The following is a 19291-nucleotide window of genomic DNA, read 5'->3' on the forward strand; positions in this document are numbered from 1 at the left end:
AAAAAAAAAATTGCATATACATTTTGCCAATTTAGTATGGACAACTCTTTCTTTATATTTTATTTGAACATTCGATACAACATCATACATAACAAATCTCATTATAGTAAAAACTCTTTGAGGGAAGATAACCACAGCCTTCATAGTAAAGGCACCTAAGTGGGAATTCAAGTTTAAGAGCAAAGCTCCCTCTAAATCTTTGTCTATAAGACCCACCATACCAAGCCTTGTGAGTCTTCATCATTCACTCCTCCCAGAGATGAGGCCCCCTCACTACCAAAAAAAACACTTACCGCTACAAGCCGTCACAAATAATAAAAATACAATTGCAAGAGATTTTTTGCAACAGTTCATGCAATGGTAAATGGAGATCGCAAATGTGGAGTGACATACTTTTTACGATGAGAAAACGACGGTCGCAAATTATTCACGACCACCTAAACTATTTACAGCGACCGCTATTTTACCGTCACAAAAAAACAAAGAAAATTGTTAACATGTTTTTTGACAACCATCTTGTTACCATCAAGAAAAAAAAAAAAAAAAAAAAAGGTGTAACGTTAAGCATTTTAGGAATAGCAATGACAAGAATTCAGGCAGTATAACATTATAGTTTAATCAGGAATTCCATTTGAGTCTCAAAATTGGAGCCATATGTAAAAGTTATTACAACTAAAAACCTGAAAAAAAGTTCTTTTATGACAAAAACACAATCCAGATAAAATGCTAGTAAAGCCAAAATCTACAATGCTGATGTTCACCATTGTACAAGATACTGATCGAGTTCCAATTTGTTACCAACTTCATTGTTGGTCCTATGAGTCTCTCACCACAATGATAGAAAACATGAGAACTGATGCATAACCCCAAACTCTGAAAAGAATAGCACAAAAGGTATAAAATTAGAAATTATTCGAAGTACCAAGAAAAACCTATATCTTGTTTTACGAAAGATATTGCATGTTCAGAACCGTTTTCATATTAAAAGGCAGAACAAAAACTATTTATCTTCCACCATTTTAAACTTTATAACACATTTTGGGACTGCACAATTTCATATCGAGAAGATTGACTGATATTATGAGCAACTAGATAAATGGAATTAGGCTTGTATTTTATCCAAATAAAACTGTAATCAAACCTGCAGCCAACACCCCATCAGTTAGTCAACCAGATTAAGTCAATGGCCTATCTAAGTTATGTCATCTTTACAACAATGTTTAGTGACCCATCAGCACTAATGGCAAGAATGGCCACAAAACACTAGAAAAATGCTCACCCTATATCAATTTTTAAATAACTTTATCTGGTGTCATTAAGCTTTTTTCTACTTATAAATATGATTGCTTATTAAGATCCACTGTGATAGGCCATTCAGGTGTATGAGGATGTTAAGATAGTTGACAGTGGTGAAAACACAGAAAAAGAGATGGAAAATGAAGAACATGGTGTTATGGATCACTCACAAGAATCCAATGGCAGCTCAGACCTTTCAAATCAAATCATTATTATTATTTTTCATTCCTATATGAAATAGGAGATGTACAAAAAAACTCACCATGGAGATATATGTTCCTCAAATCCAAGCTTGCACCTAATCAATACACATTATGATGGAGAATAGATCAGAACACAAAGTACCCAATTTCTAAATCTTTCTTTAGATATAAAGCCTCAAGCAGAGTAGAAAAAATGCAGAGATTGCAAAGAAATAATGAAAACTTTATAAACATTCCAACAAATTAATTGTAAAAACTTAAGATTGAACATTATGAAAATCAAAATAGACAGCCAAAAAGTTAATACATAATCCATCCAAAAGAAAACAAACACTAACATCTGGGTGTGCCATATTTGTATATACAGATATTTTTTCTGTCCTAGAAGAGTGAGAAGATAGATAGAGAAACAAAAATTTAGAAAATGAAGCATGCAAAACCCAAAAGAAAAGTGAGTGGCCTGTTTCTGTATTTTAATGCAAAAACACACTAATGTTTTCTCGAGATGATAGAAAGCCACTGCTCTACTTAAATAAATGTCCAAAAACGCTTTGGAAGTTCCAAGAAACACTTTTGTTTTCCATGAACTTCAACCCCAAAAACACAGAATCAAAAAAAATTCAAAAACGAGAAAGATATCAGTAGCAAGTAATTCATCATTTAATTCAAGATCTAAATTACTTCTGAGCTTCATCAAACTAAATTGATATTGAAAACTATAGAGAGTGCTTGAAATCAAAATTTAACACAGCAATATAGAAATCAACTACGACTAATGGAGAAGATAACAAACAGCAATACAAAAACAAACATAACGCACCAGAAATTCAAACCGGACTATCAATCACGAAGTGTCTTTAATAGAAAATATAGCAAATTAGAATGTTTGAATCAATTCAAAACACAAAGTTACATGAGAGAACGGTTTTGGTTACTAAAGTCTGATTTGTTCGATTTGTTTAAAATGCATTGCACCAGATCTGGTACATATATATGTACCAATTAGTTCGGTTTTAGGAGAAATTAATCAAATGATCAAAAATCTAAAATAAATAAGAAATAAATATAGTTTCTTTTTGCTAGTATGACCAAAAATTCGATCAAATTTTCAGCAGGTATTAAAACAGAAGAAAATTTTCAGAAGGTATTAGAACAGAGCACACGCCGATACAATTTCTATACATGCAGAACCACAAAAATCCATCACCGATCATGACTATTGAACTTATAGTAAGGATATATAGACGAAAATTAAAAGCAGGAAAGATATGTGATCTCGGTATAAGGCTTGGTTTGGGGTCTTTGAAAAAAGACAAAAAGCCAAAAAGTTACAAAAAAAAAGTAAAAAAATTAGCACTATTCACCAAAAAAAAATATTAAAAAATTAATTTAACACATAATACCATTTCAAACAACTCTGCTGTACAACACGTAGAGGTCACTTTTGGAAAAATTGCACGGTATTAGGTGTATAAATAACACGGTGTTGTTCGGCTCGTAGGGGCCCATCAAGGATCCCATTTTAATAATCTGAATCGTTCAATGTGTAAAACTCGTCGAGTACTACATGACTGTAAAAAATCACGTTGATTGGATATCGGTAAGTATATGATCAAATCAGTTAAAATTTATAAAATAGATGGTGTCATAGTTAACGGTTGAAAACAAACTAATCCGATCAGACAGCTATCGATATCCGATCAACGTGATTTTTTACAAGAATATAGTACTCGACGAGTTCTACATATTGAACGGTTTTAATTAGCAAAACGGGACCCGTGGTGGGCCTCCTTGGGCAGAATAGCACCCCAATTCAATGCCCAAAACGCAAGGAATCATCTCCCAAACAACACTCTGAGGACGCTGTCCCTCATTTCAGCCTATTGTACAGCCTACTCCATCCAATCTTCTCCTATACACTAATTTATACAATTTTTTAATACACATTTTTTCATAAAAAGTCAAAAAATTATCCCAAACAACCATCTTTTTTTCCTCAACTTTTTAGTCCAAAAAGACAAAAAATACACTTATTTAGGACACCCCAAACAATCCCTAAATCAAAGTTACTCAGCAATGAATGAACACACACACACAATATGAAAATATAGCAAAACGATTGATTCAAACCAAAGCTTCGTAGTTGAGAGAGAGTTAGATTGACCAAGAGAGAGAGAGAGAGAGTGTTCATACTGTTGGAGGTCTCTTCTTCAAATGACCATGGTGATCGAGAAAGAAAACAGAGCGAAATCAAGAGAGAGCGAAATCAAGATTTGGGAAATAAGAGTGAAACCTAGGGCAAGTTTTACACGATTTTTTTATTTTTATTTTTTAAGTTAAGAACGCGATTGGGGTTTAAGTAAAATGAGATTTTGGTATAAAAAGTGATTTTTTGCGACAAAAGTCATATTTCTAGTAGTGTCTCAAGGGTAAATGTGTTGGTTTGGACCTTTTTTGCCTAGGTTTGGTGGTGTGGTGTGTTACATTTCTATTACAAATAAAAATAAATAAATAATTGCAGCATTAAACGTAGGGGGTTTAGACTTCTTTGGCTCAGGTGTGATAGTGTTTAAATTTCAATTAAAATCAAAAGACACCAAGACAACATGATGATAACAATAATAAACTCTGTTGTTATTGAGATGATAATGATTATTATTTATAATGATACAACAAACAACGAACAACAAGAAGAAGATTTCCTTTAGGAACCAAAAATATCTTTGTAATGTACATCACATTTATTTTTGGTTTTCACCATCACAACAAACCATTCACGAGACTGCACAATCTAAAGGACCATGTAGTGCTACTTAAAACTTGGTAGTTAGTAATTAATGTTACCTCCAACTTCAAACTTCAGCAGCATGAAGGAGAGAAGTGTTTCTATCATTTCTTCCAGAATATTGAATCGGCATCAGAACCGGATCACGATATGCAGTGACTAATTCGTTGAGGAACTCGACCATTGAAGGATCATTCTGATCATCACGATCTTTCTTTATCAAACACTGCATGGCACGCAACATGCTCAGCGTATATTGGTCAGACAGAAATAATGCAACTGGAAAAATTTATAAAGAAAACATTAAAATATGGGAAAGGAAAGAATTTAAGATTAGGTCGACTATTGCTATGGAACTACAATACAACTTCACAGTAGTCCAGTGAGTAACATACAACTTACCCTCTTTTTTTGGGGGGGATTTTGATTCTTTTTTCTTTTAGTAAGTAATATATACAAAATGTCTTCCATATCAGTTAATATCAACTAAACAATAAAAATCAAGAGGATGAATAGACAATTGGTGTTCTGTATAAACGTACCTCAGCAGAATAAGCCTGGAATATGGGTAGAAAACGTTTCTGGCAATAGTCATTGAATATAAGAGTGAGAACTGGAAGAGGAACACAAAAGCCGGCTGCTAGGGGAAGTTGCTTCAGCCCAAATATTCCAATGGCAATAATTTGCATCAATAACAGGGAAAATATTGTTGAACCGTGTACTACTGGCCAAAACTTTCCACCAGTCTCAAACTTGGGTGCATAAACATTCAATAGCTACACAAGAAATATGCTAAAAAATTTCAAATTGCCAATCAAGCAAGCCAGCACATGGGCAACACTCAAATATTCAGAATGGCTCCACTAGGTAGACCAACAACAGTTTAGTAAAAAAAATAAAAAATCAAGGCACAATAAATAAATATATTTTTTATATATTTTTTTAATATTACATCCACAAATTATAAAAATAAAAGTGAATGAAGTCCTTACAACATTGCAATTCATTGATCACATTAAGGTATACATCAGCAAAGGTTCTAAAACAAATTATGCCTTCAACAAGCTCAGATGCACTTGATTGGTTGTCTTGTAGAGGAAAGTGCACCCAGCATTTTTATTTTTATGTTTTTGCAGACAAAACTTCTTTTATTTACATTAACAACACAAAAAGTAAGAGCCGCCAATGTAATAAGAGTAAAAAAAAGCATCCAACTAACCTGATTACGGTAGATGATGTACCCTAGGCAGAAGTAAACCAAGATAAATGGAAGAATTAGGGGTGCAAGGATGAAGTATGTTACACCAAGAAGTCCAAAAAAGGCAATCTTAGGAATTTGACTGTGGTAAGGAATTGAAGGCACCTCAAAATCATCACCAGCTTTTCCTGACAATCTTCTTTTTATAAAATTGCAGATGAGGGGAAACAGTCGAACAAGTTCGTTAGATGTGCCAGTCCAGCCAGATGTCACAACATATGCAATAAAAAAGGAAGCCTGCAACAAAAATAACATTAGCATCATATCCTCGAAGTATATCATGAAATCCAGGAAATGGTTTCAAAAGAGCTGGGATTTGAAGCCAAAAAAACCAGTTTGCTAGAAAAATCTTACAAGTAACCATTATTGCATTTATGCGTTATATATCTGTAATGCATTTAAAGGACCATATGATACAAAATCTCATCCAGTATCTTTGTACCATGACCTTCATCCAATATCTTTGTAGTACAACTTCCATAAGTTAAACTGGCTAGGTTTTTTTTTTTTTTTTTTTTTTTTGGTGATAGTCAATCGGATTCAAACCTTGGCATCCACTCCACAATGGCTCCCGTTTTCCCACCAATCCTAAGACACCTATAAACTAGCTAGATAGATGTATATGTTTCCAGATAAATATAGCGAACAAAAAGATCCACATTGAACTTCATCATATAAGCCACATTCATGCTTGTTATTTATCCAAACTACAATTTGCAAATCGTTAATATCAATTTGCTGTCTGGATTTCTCAACCTAACATTATAGAGAACACCAACACATGGCACACATCAATGCGCTGTAAACTTTGGATTACATGATATCCAGTATTCCACTATACCAAGCTCTTCTCTGTGTCACTCTGAGAGGCAACAAAACCTTTCAATCATATTCATATGGAAAGAATCTTTTGGTTGGAAGTTATGTAGAGTCTCCAAGGAAATGCCACCCTCCATTTGTGACAAGATACACATCATAGGGGACATTCTAATCGAAGTGTCAGACTGCACCACATGTCACAACAAGATGTAGTGTTCTAACATAAGGTCATATATCTTAGCTTGTAACAAACTTGACACAATTCAATTTCATAGGCCCTATCCCAACTACACGAGGTTGGCTAAATGGACCCATGTTCCTTTGATGTCCTCAATTCTATTTTATTTTTTATTTTTTTTGATAAATAATGTCCTCAATTCTATTTCTTCCCTATCCAAACACCAGATACGTTGATTTTGTGGATGTGTCATGGTAGTCAACTCAAAGTAACAAAAATGGCCATTATAGTCTCTCCAACCACAAACACTTGGCATTTAAAACCTAAAATTGCTAATAATCTTAACTGTAACTTATCCTAAAACACACAAGAACAAAACCTCTCTAAAGTCTCAAGTAACAAACCCCCAACTCCAATTTCGTCAACTACTTCCTCGACAAACAACATAAAGTGTAGAACCTCTTTCAAAATATGCCAAACAAAAAAAAAAATCACTAAAGCCTGCCTACAAATGTAAGAATGCACATATCTTTTTTTACTCCCCTTTCACTTTGGTTGGATCCCAGGCAGAGGATTAAATACACTTCAAGGTTCAAACATTTATGAGACATATCAGTGTGAATCATAACAATAAAATGCAACACATGCCATTGAAATTTCACAGATTTGCTTCCACTGTGGAGGAAAAATAACACCATAGATATACTTCAGAAAGGTCCAATCAGTAATGGTAATAATTTTTACCTGTGCTGGAACAGCTTCAGCTAATACACGAGGAATTTCCTTGGGCTCTAGGAAGACATTAACCTGGTAGAGAGCTGATCCAGACAGTACATTTGCGAAGAATACATTCCATATGGTAAACCCCAATAACTTGAAACATGAGCTTTTTTCTATCCGGCTGAATGCAATATGCCCTTGGATGGAAGAAAGCATCAACATAACGGGTGGCACAAACAATAGAAACATCTGGAGAATAAGACTAGGAAGATATCCTGTAATCACTTCGCTGACGAATGCTCTGTATATCACAAAGATCTTGCTTTAGTACATTGTCTTCCATAACATGTAATTGCTCAAAAAAGAATAAAAATTAAGCTCAACAGGGACAGCAGCAATGTCAAGACTCAAGAAGAGTATTAGTGCCAAATTTTCCAAGAGCTTCTTGATAGTACTAATAGTCTAATATTACTATACCACATTTTAGTCGTATCCAGATTCTTTTTCCCATTTTCATTAAACTACACAATACACAAGTTGACAAAACTGATTTGAGGCTTGGCCTTTGACTAGCGTCCTCAAAGCAAGGCCCAAGAAGAATGCTTTAAGGCCTCACAGCTTCAATGAATTCACCTTCTGCTGGAAGTGCTTAAATGGGCATCTCAATTACTCCCATACAGCTCATTTTACATTTGAAGTATCAACCTTCTACACTAACCATATATGATGGCTGATAACGTAATGGTTTATATAGGTTTATTTGTGGCATAAAAAGGTCAAATTTGCTAAACCTTAAATTGTATTTATAACTCATAGAACTTGGCTTGGTCAATAAATCAAAGAAACACAATGCACCCTTTTTTTCATTTTTTTTGGACAGATAAAATGCACTCAAGTTATAATTATAAGTAAAACTTCAAGAAAATGCAATTAGTTCTTGTTATTACTTTTCCACATTCACTCTAATCCAATTTCTATATCATTATTTTCTTTTCTTTTTTTCTTTTTTTCTTTTTTCTTTTCTTTTTTTTTTTTTTTTTTTTTTTTTGAGAAGTCAGTCCATATCCTCAAGAGATGCTAAAAAGGGAGGCACAGGCCCTATATATCTGTTGGAATACACAATTCCCCTAGATAATTGAAAAGGGAAAAAACTCCAAAAGTCAAAAACACAAGATAGTCAACATCACTCCCTTCCACTTGTGAACCAGGAGTTCAAACTTTCCTCATCACTCCCTTCCACTTGTGAACCGGGAGTTCAAACTTTCCTATGATCCCTACAACTCCATTAGCACCACGTCAAGCACACCAGAGTCGGCACTTCCTGTGTCTTCTTCACTCTGCTTGAGGGCATCCTCTACTCCAGCAGCCAAGCCGATCATGCAAGTTCCAAACATGGAGAAAAGCAAGCCCCACAATCCCTAGCTAGCACACAATGAAGGAGCAGGTGATTTATACATTCATTCATACCATTGCACATGTAATGTTAATTCATCAAAATGTTGCCCCTCCTCTCAAGTTATTAATAGTCAAGATGGCCTCTAAAGCCAACGTGATTAACATCCATTTCATTACTCTAAAGCTTTCTAGTAGTGGACAGGTACACGGTATCCTCTAGGTCGTTTGTAGAAGTTCAGAGGTAAATGCAGATAGACGTAATTGCAAAATGTCACAGGGCCATCAAAGATCTTTCACATGTGCTTGATCTCAAGGAAAAACAAATCCAGCATACTATACAAGAAATTGTTGGTAGCAACTTACATACTCAGTATGCCTTCCAGAATAGGGAACCAGGTCTCCAACTGAGACAGATTAGTAAGACCCTGCACTATGAAAACTGGAATAAGGAATAGAACTGTAATACAAATATATGTGACAACAACCACGAACTTGCAAATCCATCTTTTTATGAATGATGCAGAAAAGAAGGGCCAGTGAACATCCTGAGGCTCAGGAGCTGGCTCAGCAACCCACTCGGTCGGATTGACCCTTTGTTGGATGTGCAAAGCTACTGCAGCACCATAACGCGACTTGAAAGACACAAAGGCAGCCGGAACTTCCTATTAGATGAGAAAGGCATAGTTGTAAAACAGGTCGTATCAGATACCATCTTGAAATCAATTCAAGCACTACACAAATAAGCTATTATTATCTAAGAATTAACTATCATAGAGGGGAGAATGCTGCATATAAATGTCTTGCATAGACAAACACATAATCAGTCATGTCTCAAAAATAAACACAGAAGATGCCTTACAATAAATGTAGATATAATACCACTTCACATGTCTGCATGGAATACTGATAAAAAGTTGAAATACTTGTCTAGTGTAGGATTACAAACACTAGTGTGGATTTGAAGGCCACTTATGCAATTAAAATCCCCACCAAGACCATGAAGTGGCTTAGAATAATGAAATCAAAATTGCAAGAAATCGCATAATTGCTTCCAAGAACTTATGCTGTTATTAGTGCAAGTGCAGTTGACAGGCAGTTCGACTGTTGCCTCTTTTACAATGTGATACTATGCTTGGCACAGGCAAGCACATGATCATTCAATGATTTGCAGTGTGTATTTGTGGCCTTCTTTTATAAATTAAGCTAGCCGGCCCTCTAATGTCCTCCATGCCAAAACCCAGCTCAAACAACTATGACGTCTGTTGAGCTACTTATTTTGTGGTGAAGCAATGTAGTACGTGGCACACATAACAGAACCTAGTACATAATTCCAAGCATAAGCACACAGATCAATGGCCATGATGCTTGGTCTACAAAATCCACTTAAAAGGTGGGACACAAATATGTTTTAACGACCCCGTCCCACATTGGAAGTTTGCATGGGTGATCTTGGGTATATAAGTAGGAACAATGAACCCAAATGACATCCCTTGTGCTAGTAGCTCTTATGGGTGAGTTCCTGTGATTGTTACTTATGCATCCAGTAACATGTCCAGGCCACTGAAAAAGGATCACTATCCTGGAAAATCTGAAAATGAATGAACCAGGTCACCAGAAAACTTCAAACGTGAACTTCTCAAACTTTTTTGTTTCCTTCAGAACGATCTTTTTTCCTGCTGATTAAAATATGCTGAACGATCTTTTCTTTTTTATTTTAGTGAGGTGGATACTAACAACACAAGCCCATCACAATACTGGGGCTTTAACTCTCAACTTCCGCCAACAGGATATACCACTCCCACAAATGGCCAGAAGCTATCCATAATGATAACTTGATAAGACACTCAATGCACGTACCTTTCCCACCAGTGAAGATTGCTCTATCCGCATGTTATCTTCCAAGTCTTGTAGCTTCTTTTCATGGTAATCTAAAAGATCAACCTTGTGTCCAAACAATCCCAAAAAGCCATCACGCCTCAACCTTTCTCGAGCACGGTTTGTTGACTTCAAGCGAACAAGCCTCCTACTCAATTTATCTGCATCACTCTAGAAGAAGAAAAAAATCAAATGAATAGAAGTCACAAAGGAAAAAGAAAGAAAGTTGATATAGTTTTAGGATGTGCACTAAACCACATCTGAAGTGTTATATCTAAAATAATTTTGTTCTAATGCTCCAATTGAACAATGTATGAAAAGGAGTGCAGACTGCAACTAATTTAATCTTCCAAAAGGCTCAAACTTTCATTCACATGAACCAATTACACACAAAAAAATGACGATGACAACAATAACACGCTTACCAAAAAAGGATGATGATAATAATTCCTTCGGTTCTAGAATAAAACTTAACCTTACCAAAAAAAAGCTGATGATAATAATAAGAGGACAATGAACTATTCTAAGCTTTTAAGTATGTCTTGAGACACTTAAACATACAATCCATGCATTTCATGGATTAAAAGAATCAAATCTAAATGTTGTCTGCCATACAACTTGAAGTTGGTCTCCATAAAACATCAAGTTACACATGCAGCCCACAAATGGAGGAACCTTGATGGGAGAGAGAGCTGAAGGCAATGGTGAAGAACCAGAGAAGACATAGGAGGAGAGAGAAGAAGAAGAAAGAGAGGGAGCTCGTTAGTGCTTAGTTTTTCAATAAGTAAGTTTTTAGGCTTTACTAATAAAATAAAAAGGGCTTTTCTCGAAAAGTGAGCAGAAAGTGACAATATATATGCATACTATTAGCTAAAATAAATAACCCTCATAAAAGAATGAAACAATAAAAGTTTCCAACAATTAGAATTTATGACCATGATAAAAGGGTAAGCAAATAAAACTGCAGTTTCCCATCAGAAAAGAAAAGAAATCTACAAAGCTTCCACACAAATGCTTACAAGTAGCTGCTGAAGTTTGCCTGATTGACGAACCACTGAATGCGAGAGATACGTGGAAGAATGATACTCTGTAAAAAAGTTTTGAACACTTTCAGTGACGCTGATCCCGGATGAGACGGGGATACTTCTTACTAATATAGTAAACTGATGTGGCTGAGGTTTGGATGCATAGAAATAGGCAATCCTTTTTGATGAAATATAGTTAAACTCCTGCAGATTATATCATATTCCAGATGCGATTAGAACTCCATTGATGTTTTTTCTCCCTCCAATAAACCAGCAATAAAAATGGTACACAAAATATTACTTACAAAATAAAGAAGATAGCAGACAAATGCCGTGAAAACATAAACAGCACAAAAGTGAATCCATAACCTTAGGAAAAGCCAAAAAACATAGTCAGGTTTTCTGCATCAGACTTAACTAAACACATACTAGAAGGCAATGCAATTAAAATAAATTGTGATTCCATCAATGACTCCATTCAGAACTTCACGAACAATATCTGCAAACAAAGTATGCAACTGAAACAGAAAATTGCTACTGTAATAAAGTATAATTTTAATAGCCACCCGACAAACTTCTGAATAACAATTGTCAAGACCAGATAAAGTGCTACCAATAAAACATTCCATACATAAATTAGACTTGAGAAGTCCGATATAGTTAGACCCATCTAAGTAAATTTGCACCAGAAAACAACCAAACACTATATAGAGATAAGAGGTCCACAGTAGACTTCCACTGCAAACAATACAGTTTCATGCACTAGCTTGAAAATTTCAGTGTAGAAAAATGTTTGAAAGGTAAAAAGTTCTTCATGCCATTGAAGGGATCAAACTTCCAATGAACTTCATTTTACCTCGATATTTGTAACTACATTTAATAAATATATAAAAGGAGTAGAAAAAATTTATAAAAAATAAATTTTAAAAAAATGGGAGGGGCAGGAGAGGGGGAACCAATGCTAAAAAAATCGACACCAGGTTTCAGGATAAATGACACATGATTGCATCTATAACATGACAGTCAACATCATTAGAAGGAAAAAAAAATTAATAAGAACAGAATAAAATATCATCCCATGTGGTTTTGCCATAAGAAATACATTCCATGTTATCCTCAGCTACATTGAAACCAAAAGTTTGAAGCTGCATGAGTACATATAAACTTTTTGGTTCAAAAGGCCAACCAGTAATCACCTGTTTGATCCACTAGTGACATTTGAAATGCTGAACGAATCCAAGGACTTGTTTGCCAAGTCAGAAAAATCCCCCAGATAATTAATAGGAAGAAGAATAAAAACACCAATAGTCCCAGCAAAAGCAAACACTTTCAAGCTGAAATGTAAAAGAATGTTATCATATGTCAAATTATTGCTTAAAATATGTGACAAGAAGGATAAAAGTAGGCATTAACAGATCAGGGAACCAATCAAGACACAGGCAGGTTATGTGATAGAAATACAATCAGAACACCTAGGCCCCGTTTGGGAAGTTGGCCATTTTAGGAGTTGGTTATTTTAGCAGTTGGTTATTTTAGCCTAGTTAAAATAGTTGTGTTTGGGAAGAGGGTTGGATTTTTTTGCAATTGGATTGGATGTAATGTTTGTGAGAGAAAAAGTAAAATGATTAAGGGTTTGATGTGAAATTTTGTCTTATTGGCTATTTTAACCTATTTTGTCTTTTAATGGTATTTTAGCCCAAAAAGCCTCTTCCCAAACACCCCCTTAGTCTCTTCCCAAACACTCCCTTAGTCTCTGATACAATACCACCAAAAAAAAAAAAAAAAGTGACTGGTCCATAAAAAGGCTAAAGTATGAGCACTAAAGTTGTGTCATCAAACAAAAAGAAACATAATCATTCTACAAAGGGACATAAGAATGCGAGTTTATTCCTAAACTAAGGAAATCAATACATAGCATGCTCTGAATACTGTTAAAATGTAATCAATCTACACCTAGTAATCAAGAGAGAAGCCCAACAATGACCAGATGAGTTGATATTTTAAACAGAGGCCAATAGTATGACAAACAGTTCTAGCGCATCTTGTCAGACTACTTTACCTTATTCATGCACACAGAGCACCGATGAAATGTGTACAGCATAACTAAAACAATCACACTAAACTCCAAAAGAAAATTGAGATTGGGGAAATTCCCCATCCACCCAAAAAATTAAGTATCCAGACAAAGAAACATGAGGGACCTTGTTAAATTGATGCCTATAACAAGAAAGTATCCAAAACTGAAATTTCCCATCCACCCAAAAAATAATAATAATAAATAACAAAAAGCCCCCAGACAAAGAAACATAATTTTCCACACAAACACTAGGAAATTATCATTCAAGACTTTGTTAATTGAGTTGAAGTGCCCACGAAATTGTAGGCAGGTTGTAGAAGAATACAAGTAGCATAACTGTCAGGTAGACATTATGTACTACTTGAACTTGGAACATTTATATTTAGCTCCTTTTATTTGAGATAATGCTGGCAAATTGATAAAATTGATAGCCCTTTTTTACTTTCATCTTTGACACAATTTTTGGTTATATTAAATATAATTTAAAGTTACCTTCTTAATTTTGGCATATTCTTTAATCTCGTCATCTATATGGTAACACAATTAGCATAAGAATCTTTTGAACATTTCCTATAGCATGAGGGAAATATAGTACATTTAAAGACACATATGCATGCAAAAAGAGAGAGAGAGACAGCATGTAATACTAAGTCTCTTAAAGAAAATTGACGTAGTAGAATAAATAGACTAGTTTTTATGTTAAATAGCTTGTTGGTTGTAGTCTATAAATAGCTGATGTAATACCAATTGTACTTAGCTTTTGGGAATAGAGAATATTCATTGTGATTGGAGTAGAGATTAGTTTCTCTCTCTAGCCCTTAGGGATTTTACCCCTAATTGGGGCATTTGTCTTCTCTCTCTCTATTTGATTCTTGATGGTGTGTGTTAAATAGCTTGTTGCTTGTAGTCTATAAATAGGTGATGTAATACCCATTGTACTTAGTTTTTGGGAATAGAGAATATTCATTGCGATTGGAGTAGAGCTTAGTTCCTCTTGCTAGCCCTTAGGGGTTTTACCCCTAATTGGGACATTGGTCTTCTCTCTCTCTATTAGATTCTTGATTTCATTTGGACTTCATAAAAAATACACTCACGTATGCTGAATCGCAGATATCTAGTTATTTCACAAATATTAGTCTGCTTACTGCTGTACTCCTAGTCCTATAGAACAGAATTTCAAAATTTAAGTCCTCTGTAAAGATCTGCTTTACCTAAAGATAAAAATACGCATGAAGACTACAGCATCCAAACCAGAGATTGACAATAGTTCTTCTTCTGAGAGCTGCCATGCCCTTCTCACCCAACCAGAAGAAGGTAATAACCTTTCAAAGCTGAACTGACTTCTCTGCTCAGATTTTTCTTCAGCAACCCAGCGTGGTTCATAAACAATGGCATTACTGGGCTGCTTCCTCAATATAGAATATAAAGTAAAAAATAATAAACAAAGGCCAAGATTGATTCCAACAGAAGTTAAAAGAGCAGAGAGAATCATTCCTTCAGATGAGTGCAATTATCAACTCTTTATCACTTCCTCAATCCCATCAATTCAACTGCACCGGCAGAAGGAATTCAAAGGTGCCCAAAATCAATAACCTAGTATAAAAGCTGCTCAAATGTGTGAAGTCAGCAATAGAAGTACCAAAAAACTGAGAAACATGTGTTGTTGTGTAACTTATATATGAATATCTAATTTTTTTAAAGGATAAGATAATTGAGCACTTCACACACACAAAAAGCGGTCAGCATTCATCTCTAACATTCCTAATGGTTAATCACTGCAATAATAGAACAGAATAATAATAATGATGAATAGACAGATAAAGGTAAATAAAAATCACCTTTTTAAAGAAACTATTTAGATATCAGCCCATAATTGATTTATGGATTGTAAATAAATGCCAAGGAATTACAGGCAAGTAAGGGATCAAAGACATTATCGCACCCTAAAAAACCCACAACATTGCCCATACTTACAGAGGGGTAAACACAAACACAATGACAGCAGTCATTCAGCTAAGAATCAGCACATGAAATTTAGTACTCAATGCAAAATACCATTCATAAGTGCTGTCCCATTAACTAGTTTCCAGTTAACAATAGCCAATGAATTTAATTGCTCATCAATACCGCTTTTCCTGTGATATCCAATATTTGTTCTCGAAGGTCTTCTTCAACCACAAGGTACTAATGATCATGAGGTACTCAAAAAAGGAACTCATGATCATGAGGTGCAGGCATATGACTTTGTTTTGCACATATACCAATACCATCTCTATGCTTAGAACCAGCCAACAATTGGGCTAAATATTAATGACCGGCTTATGCTTGTCCAATAAAATAGTAATAGCCTTTTTCAACCTCCAACCTAAAAGGCAAAATGGTCAATTGTGTTCAAACCAAAACTTAAATAGAAACAGCCTCCCAAGTCTGTAAACAAATTTGAATAATATCTACATCAAAGTAGAGAAAAACCACAGTGGTATAGTGGAGAAACACATTTAAGTTCACAAGAACTACAATTGTGCCGAACAATTCTAAGCACTATTTATAAAAGCTAAATAATCCCCAAAGTCCCCCTAATATTCATTTGTTTGGGCCACGGATTGATTCCTCGATTCACGAATGCCAAAAAAAAATCCCAATGGAAGGGGCATGCGCCAACATTCAGATCCATATAAACATCAAACCTTGCTGAACTCTGTTCTTTCACACCCCAAGACAATTTGAATTTAACATAAGAGGGACACAGGTATTCAATCATTTTGAACTATTTTACATGGAATCAGGAATAAATATCAGGTGCGGGTGCAAGTCCAAGCATTGTGCCTTCCTAAACCTCATCATAATATATTGAAATATGTATCCAAAAATTGGTTAAATAAGATTTAGGAAAAATATGCAATTTCTATCTCCCGTCTGCGTGAGAGGCAAGAAAAACATTTTCTTTACTTGATAATGTGAACTTCTTCAAATATCATATAAAATTATTGATCCAAATGTCTAATTAAGTACGGGTGTCAAACACGTGTTCCGCACCCCTACGCTTATCATGTCCAATTGACACGATATGAGAAATAAAAGAATCCATGTGAGACTGATTTAGAAAATAGAGTAATACAGGTACTACATCCTCAAGAACTATTACAATTCATGGTTATCAAAATCTCGAACCGGATCAAAGGATCTTAAGATCCTACAACTCTAGTTTGGCTAAACAATCCGGATCACATTAGGATCTCAAATTTAGTAGGATCTTAAAGTGACTACAATCCTAATCATAAAATCGTGTAAAATCGCATTACAATCCCGATTCAACTACGATCCCGAACCTACCCAAAAAAAATCTTATTATTTATTTCTTATATATGTATGTACATATGTATATCTATATAAGAAAATTTGACTATAAATTCTTTCTACAAACATCTCTTCTAATTTATGATAACATAAAAGATACATTATTATATCAAATTAATCATTTTTCTTTAGTGATTTTACAATTATTTAATATACATTATCATTATAAATAATTTATCATTTTATTTTACATTAAAAGTAAAATCTTATGATCCTCAATCCGATTCTACATCTAGTCCACAAATCCCTCCCAATGATCCTACCCAGATCTCGATTTTAACAACCTTGCTACAGTTAACTAAATTAAATTTTCCATAAACCAACCTTATGATTTACACCCACGCCGTATTGCACCCATAACTCCTATTCTCGCATTCATAGTTCATGCGACGAAACTGGAATAACGATTGACAATTCCACTACCCAACTTCTCAAAATCATGTTATGCAAATTTGCGATCAAAACAAGTCGATTTCTACTGGGTTTATGCCAAATTTAACATGAATTTGCTTTCTTTCACATTAAAAACAAAAGCTACGTTGACAGCAGACAGAGAAATCGAAACCCTAATCAATAAACATACAACTGGATACAAAAACACAGTTTATGGAGTGAATAGCAGCAAAAATGAGTGCAGGGTGAGAGAAGATGAGACCTGGATTTAGAATATGGATCTGTAATTGAAGCATTTGAAATGGGAAAGTAAGTAAGTAGTGATGAACTTCAACTAGTGGGGAAGTGAAGCTGAAGGATATTTTTTTTTGAACAAAAGCTGAAGGATATTTCTACTGTGATAAGCACATCCGAGGGAGCTTCTATTTACACATCCACCTCCCCCTCTTTGCCCACACTTCATAAAAATTATTTTTATTATAAATTTTTTTTTCAGATAAAATTACTATTATAGACATCAAATAAATCCATTCGAAAATTGATTGTCGAAAAAATAATAAAAATTCAGAAGTCTACTTCCGAACCAATTGTTTATTTTCGGAAAGCTACTTCCGAACCAATTGCTTATTTTCGAAAATCTACTTCCGAACCAATTATTTATTGAAAAAGATGTGTAAAGAAGGGAATGGGTGTTTGTAAATAGAAGCTCCCCACAAGCGACTTCGTTGTGTTGTCAGTTACCCATAGTACCCTCGTGTGATTTTAAATTTATTTATATATATATATATATTATTTTTATTAGGGAACTTATTAAAAAATTAATTAATTTCACCATGATAGCAAAAAAAAATATGAATTTTTAATGTTATCAGTTTATGAGTAGTGATAAGAAAGCTAATAGAGATTATCAGACTATTTTAAAACAAGCAGAAGACTTTCATAATAACCCGGAAGGAATTAGTACTTATCAAGGAATAAATTAATCAGATAAAATATCAGTAAGACAAAATAATATAGAAATTTTATTTTTAATTCGATTGTGCGAAAAACTTGAATACCTATCAGAACAACTACATAGCTTAGAAAATCGTCTAGCGTCTTTAGAAAAAATAGTACTTCAGAAAGAAAAAGGAATAGAAGGACAATCCAACAAACCTCAATCTCAAGTAAACGAGGAAGATATAGCTAGATATTTTGAAAAGCTTAAATTACCTAAGAAACCAGTGTGTAGAATTTATAGAAAATAAAAATGTTTAAACAGCTAATAAAATGAAGTAGTAGTAAAAAGCGTAATGAAGATGAAGATGTTAAAGTGGAAGAATTTATAGATGTAGAACAGCAGATAGAAAAATTTAAAAAAGAAAAGTTAGAGTTAATTCTAGCTAAATATGTGTATAAGCTAGGTAAGATTCATAAAAAATAATATTTATTTAAACACTATGGAGAACGAATGATTAGCGTAACTCAAGAAGATGAGAAAATAGAGCTAAATTTAATAGAAAGAGAAAGCTATAAATATGCAGTAAATGAACACCTTAAAATGACTCATTTAGGATTAGTAGTGGTAGGAGTTAAGGCTTTAACCAGAGAAAATTTAGGAACTAAAGTGTTTATATGTCTCTATGATGATAGGTTTAATGATGTCGGACAAAGTATTTTAGGAAGTTATGAACTAGATATGAATTCAAAATGAGGAATAGTTTATTTTACACCAGACTTTTTATTACCAACCTCAACCTTTCATAAAAAGATAAAAATAGGAATAAAGAGTAGAGGATATAAAATGAAAAATGGAGAAAAGAATTTATTAGTTTGCACTGGATTTTTAGGTCTAGCAGTCTCAGAAAGCAATACTCACTATAGACTTACTAATGATCAGATAGTTAAATTATTAGGCGCAAAAGGAATAA

General features: G+C 34.2%; 1 protein-coding gene across 2 annotated transcripts; it reads right to left on the bottom strand.

Moving 5' to 3' along the window:
- Nucleotides 1–582: 582 nt before the first annotated feature.
- Nucleotides 583–17835, bottom strand: HYP1 (hyperosmolality-gated Ca2+ permeable channel 2.3). Of its 2 annotated transcripts, none has more exons than XM_028226757.2 (13): nucleotides 17644–17835; nucleotides 14843–15236; nucleotides 12751–12888; nucleotides 11860–11923; nucleotides 11549–11758; nucleotides 10512–10700; nucleotides 9018–9316; nucleotides 7284–7560; nucleotides 5504–5779; nucleotides 4827–5060; nucleotides 4344–4510; nucleotides 1559–1594; nucleotides 583–873 (listed from the first exon to the last, which is right to left on the bottom strand). In XM_028226757.2, exons 2-11 carry the CDS (start codon nucleotides 15121–15123, stop codon nucleotides 4352–4354), a joined length of 2127 nt encoding a protein of 708 aa, XP_028082558.2. In that variant the 5' UTR covers nucleotides 15124–15236; nucleotides 17644–17835; the 3' UTR covers nucleotides 583–873; nucleotides 1559–1594; nucleotides 4344–4351. The 2 variants fall into 2 exon arrangements, with proteins under 2 accessions (XP_028082558.2, XP_028082559.2); XM_028226758.2 differs by having other exon boundaries at nucleotides 14843–15181; nucleotides 17644–17813.
- Nucleotides 17836–19291: the final 1456 nt, after the last annotated feature.

The sequence above is a fragment of the Camellia sinensis genome, chromosome 4 (assembly GCF_055761805.1).
Source record: "Camellia sinensis isolate YWXY chromosome 4, ASM5576180v1, whole genome shotgun sequence".
Taxonomy (NCBI): Eukaryota; Viridiplantae; Streptophyta; class Magnoliopsida; order Ericales; family Theaceae; genus Camellia; species Camellia sinensis.

Excerpts from the sequence above, each read along its gene's own strand:
- HYP1 (XM_028226757.2), bottom strand. The coding sequence starts at position 15,123 with ATGATTCTCTCTGCTCTTTTAACTTCTGTTGGAATCAATCTTGGCCTT. Across the intron at positions 11,759-11,859 it reads TCTGCTATCTTCTTTATTTT|GAGTTTAACTATATTTCATC; the intron begins GTAAGTAATATT and ends TATAATCTGCAG. Across the intron at positions 7,561-9,017 it reads CTGGAAGGCATACTGAGTAT|AGCATTCGTCAGCGAAGTGA; the intron begins GTAAGTTGCTAC and ends TGTGATATACAG.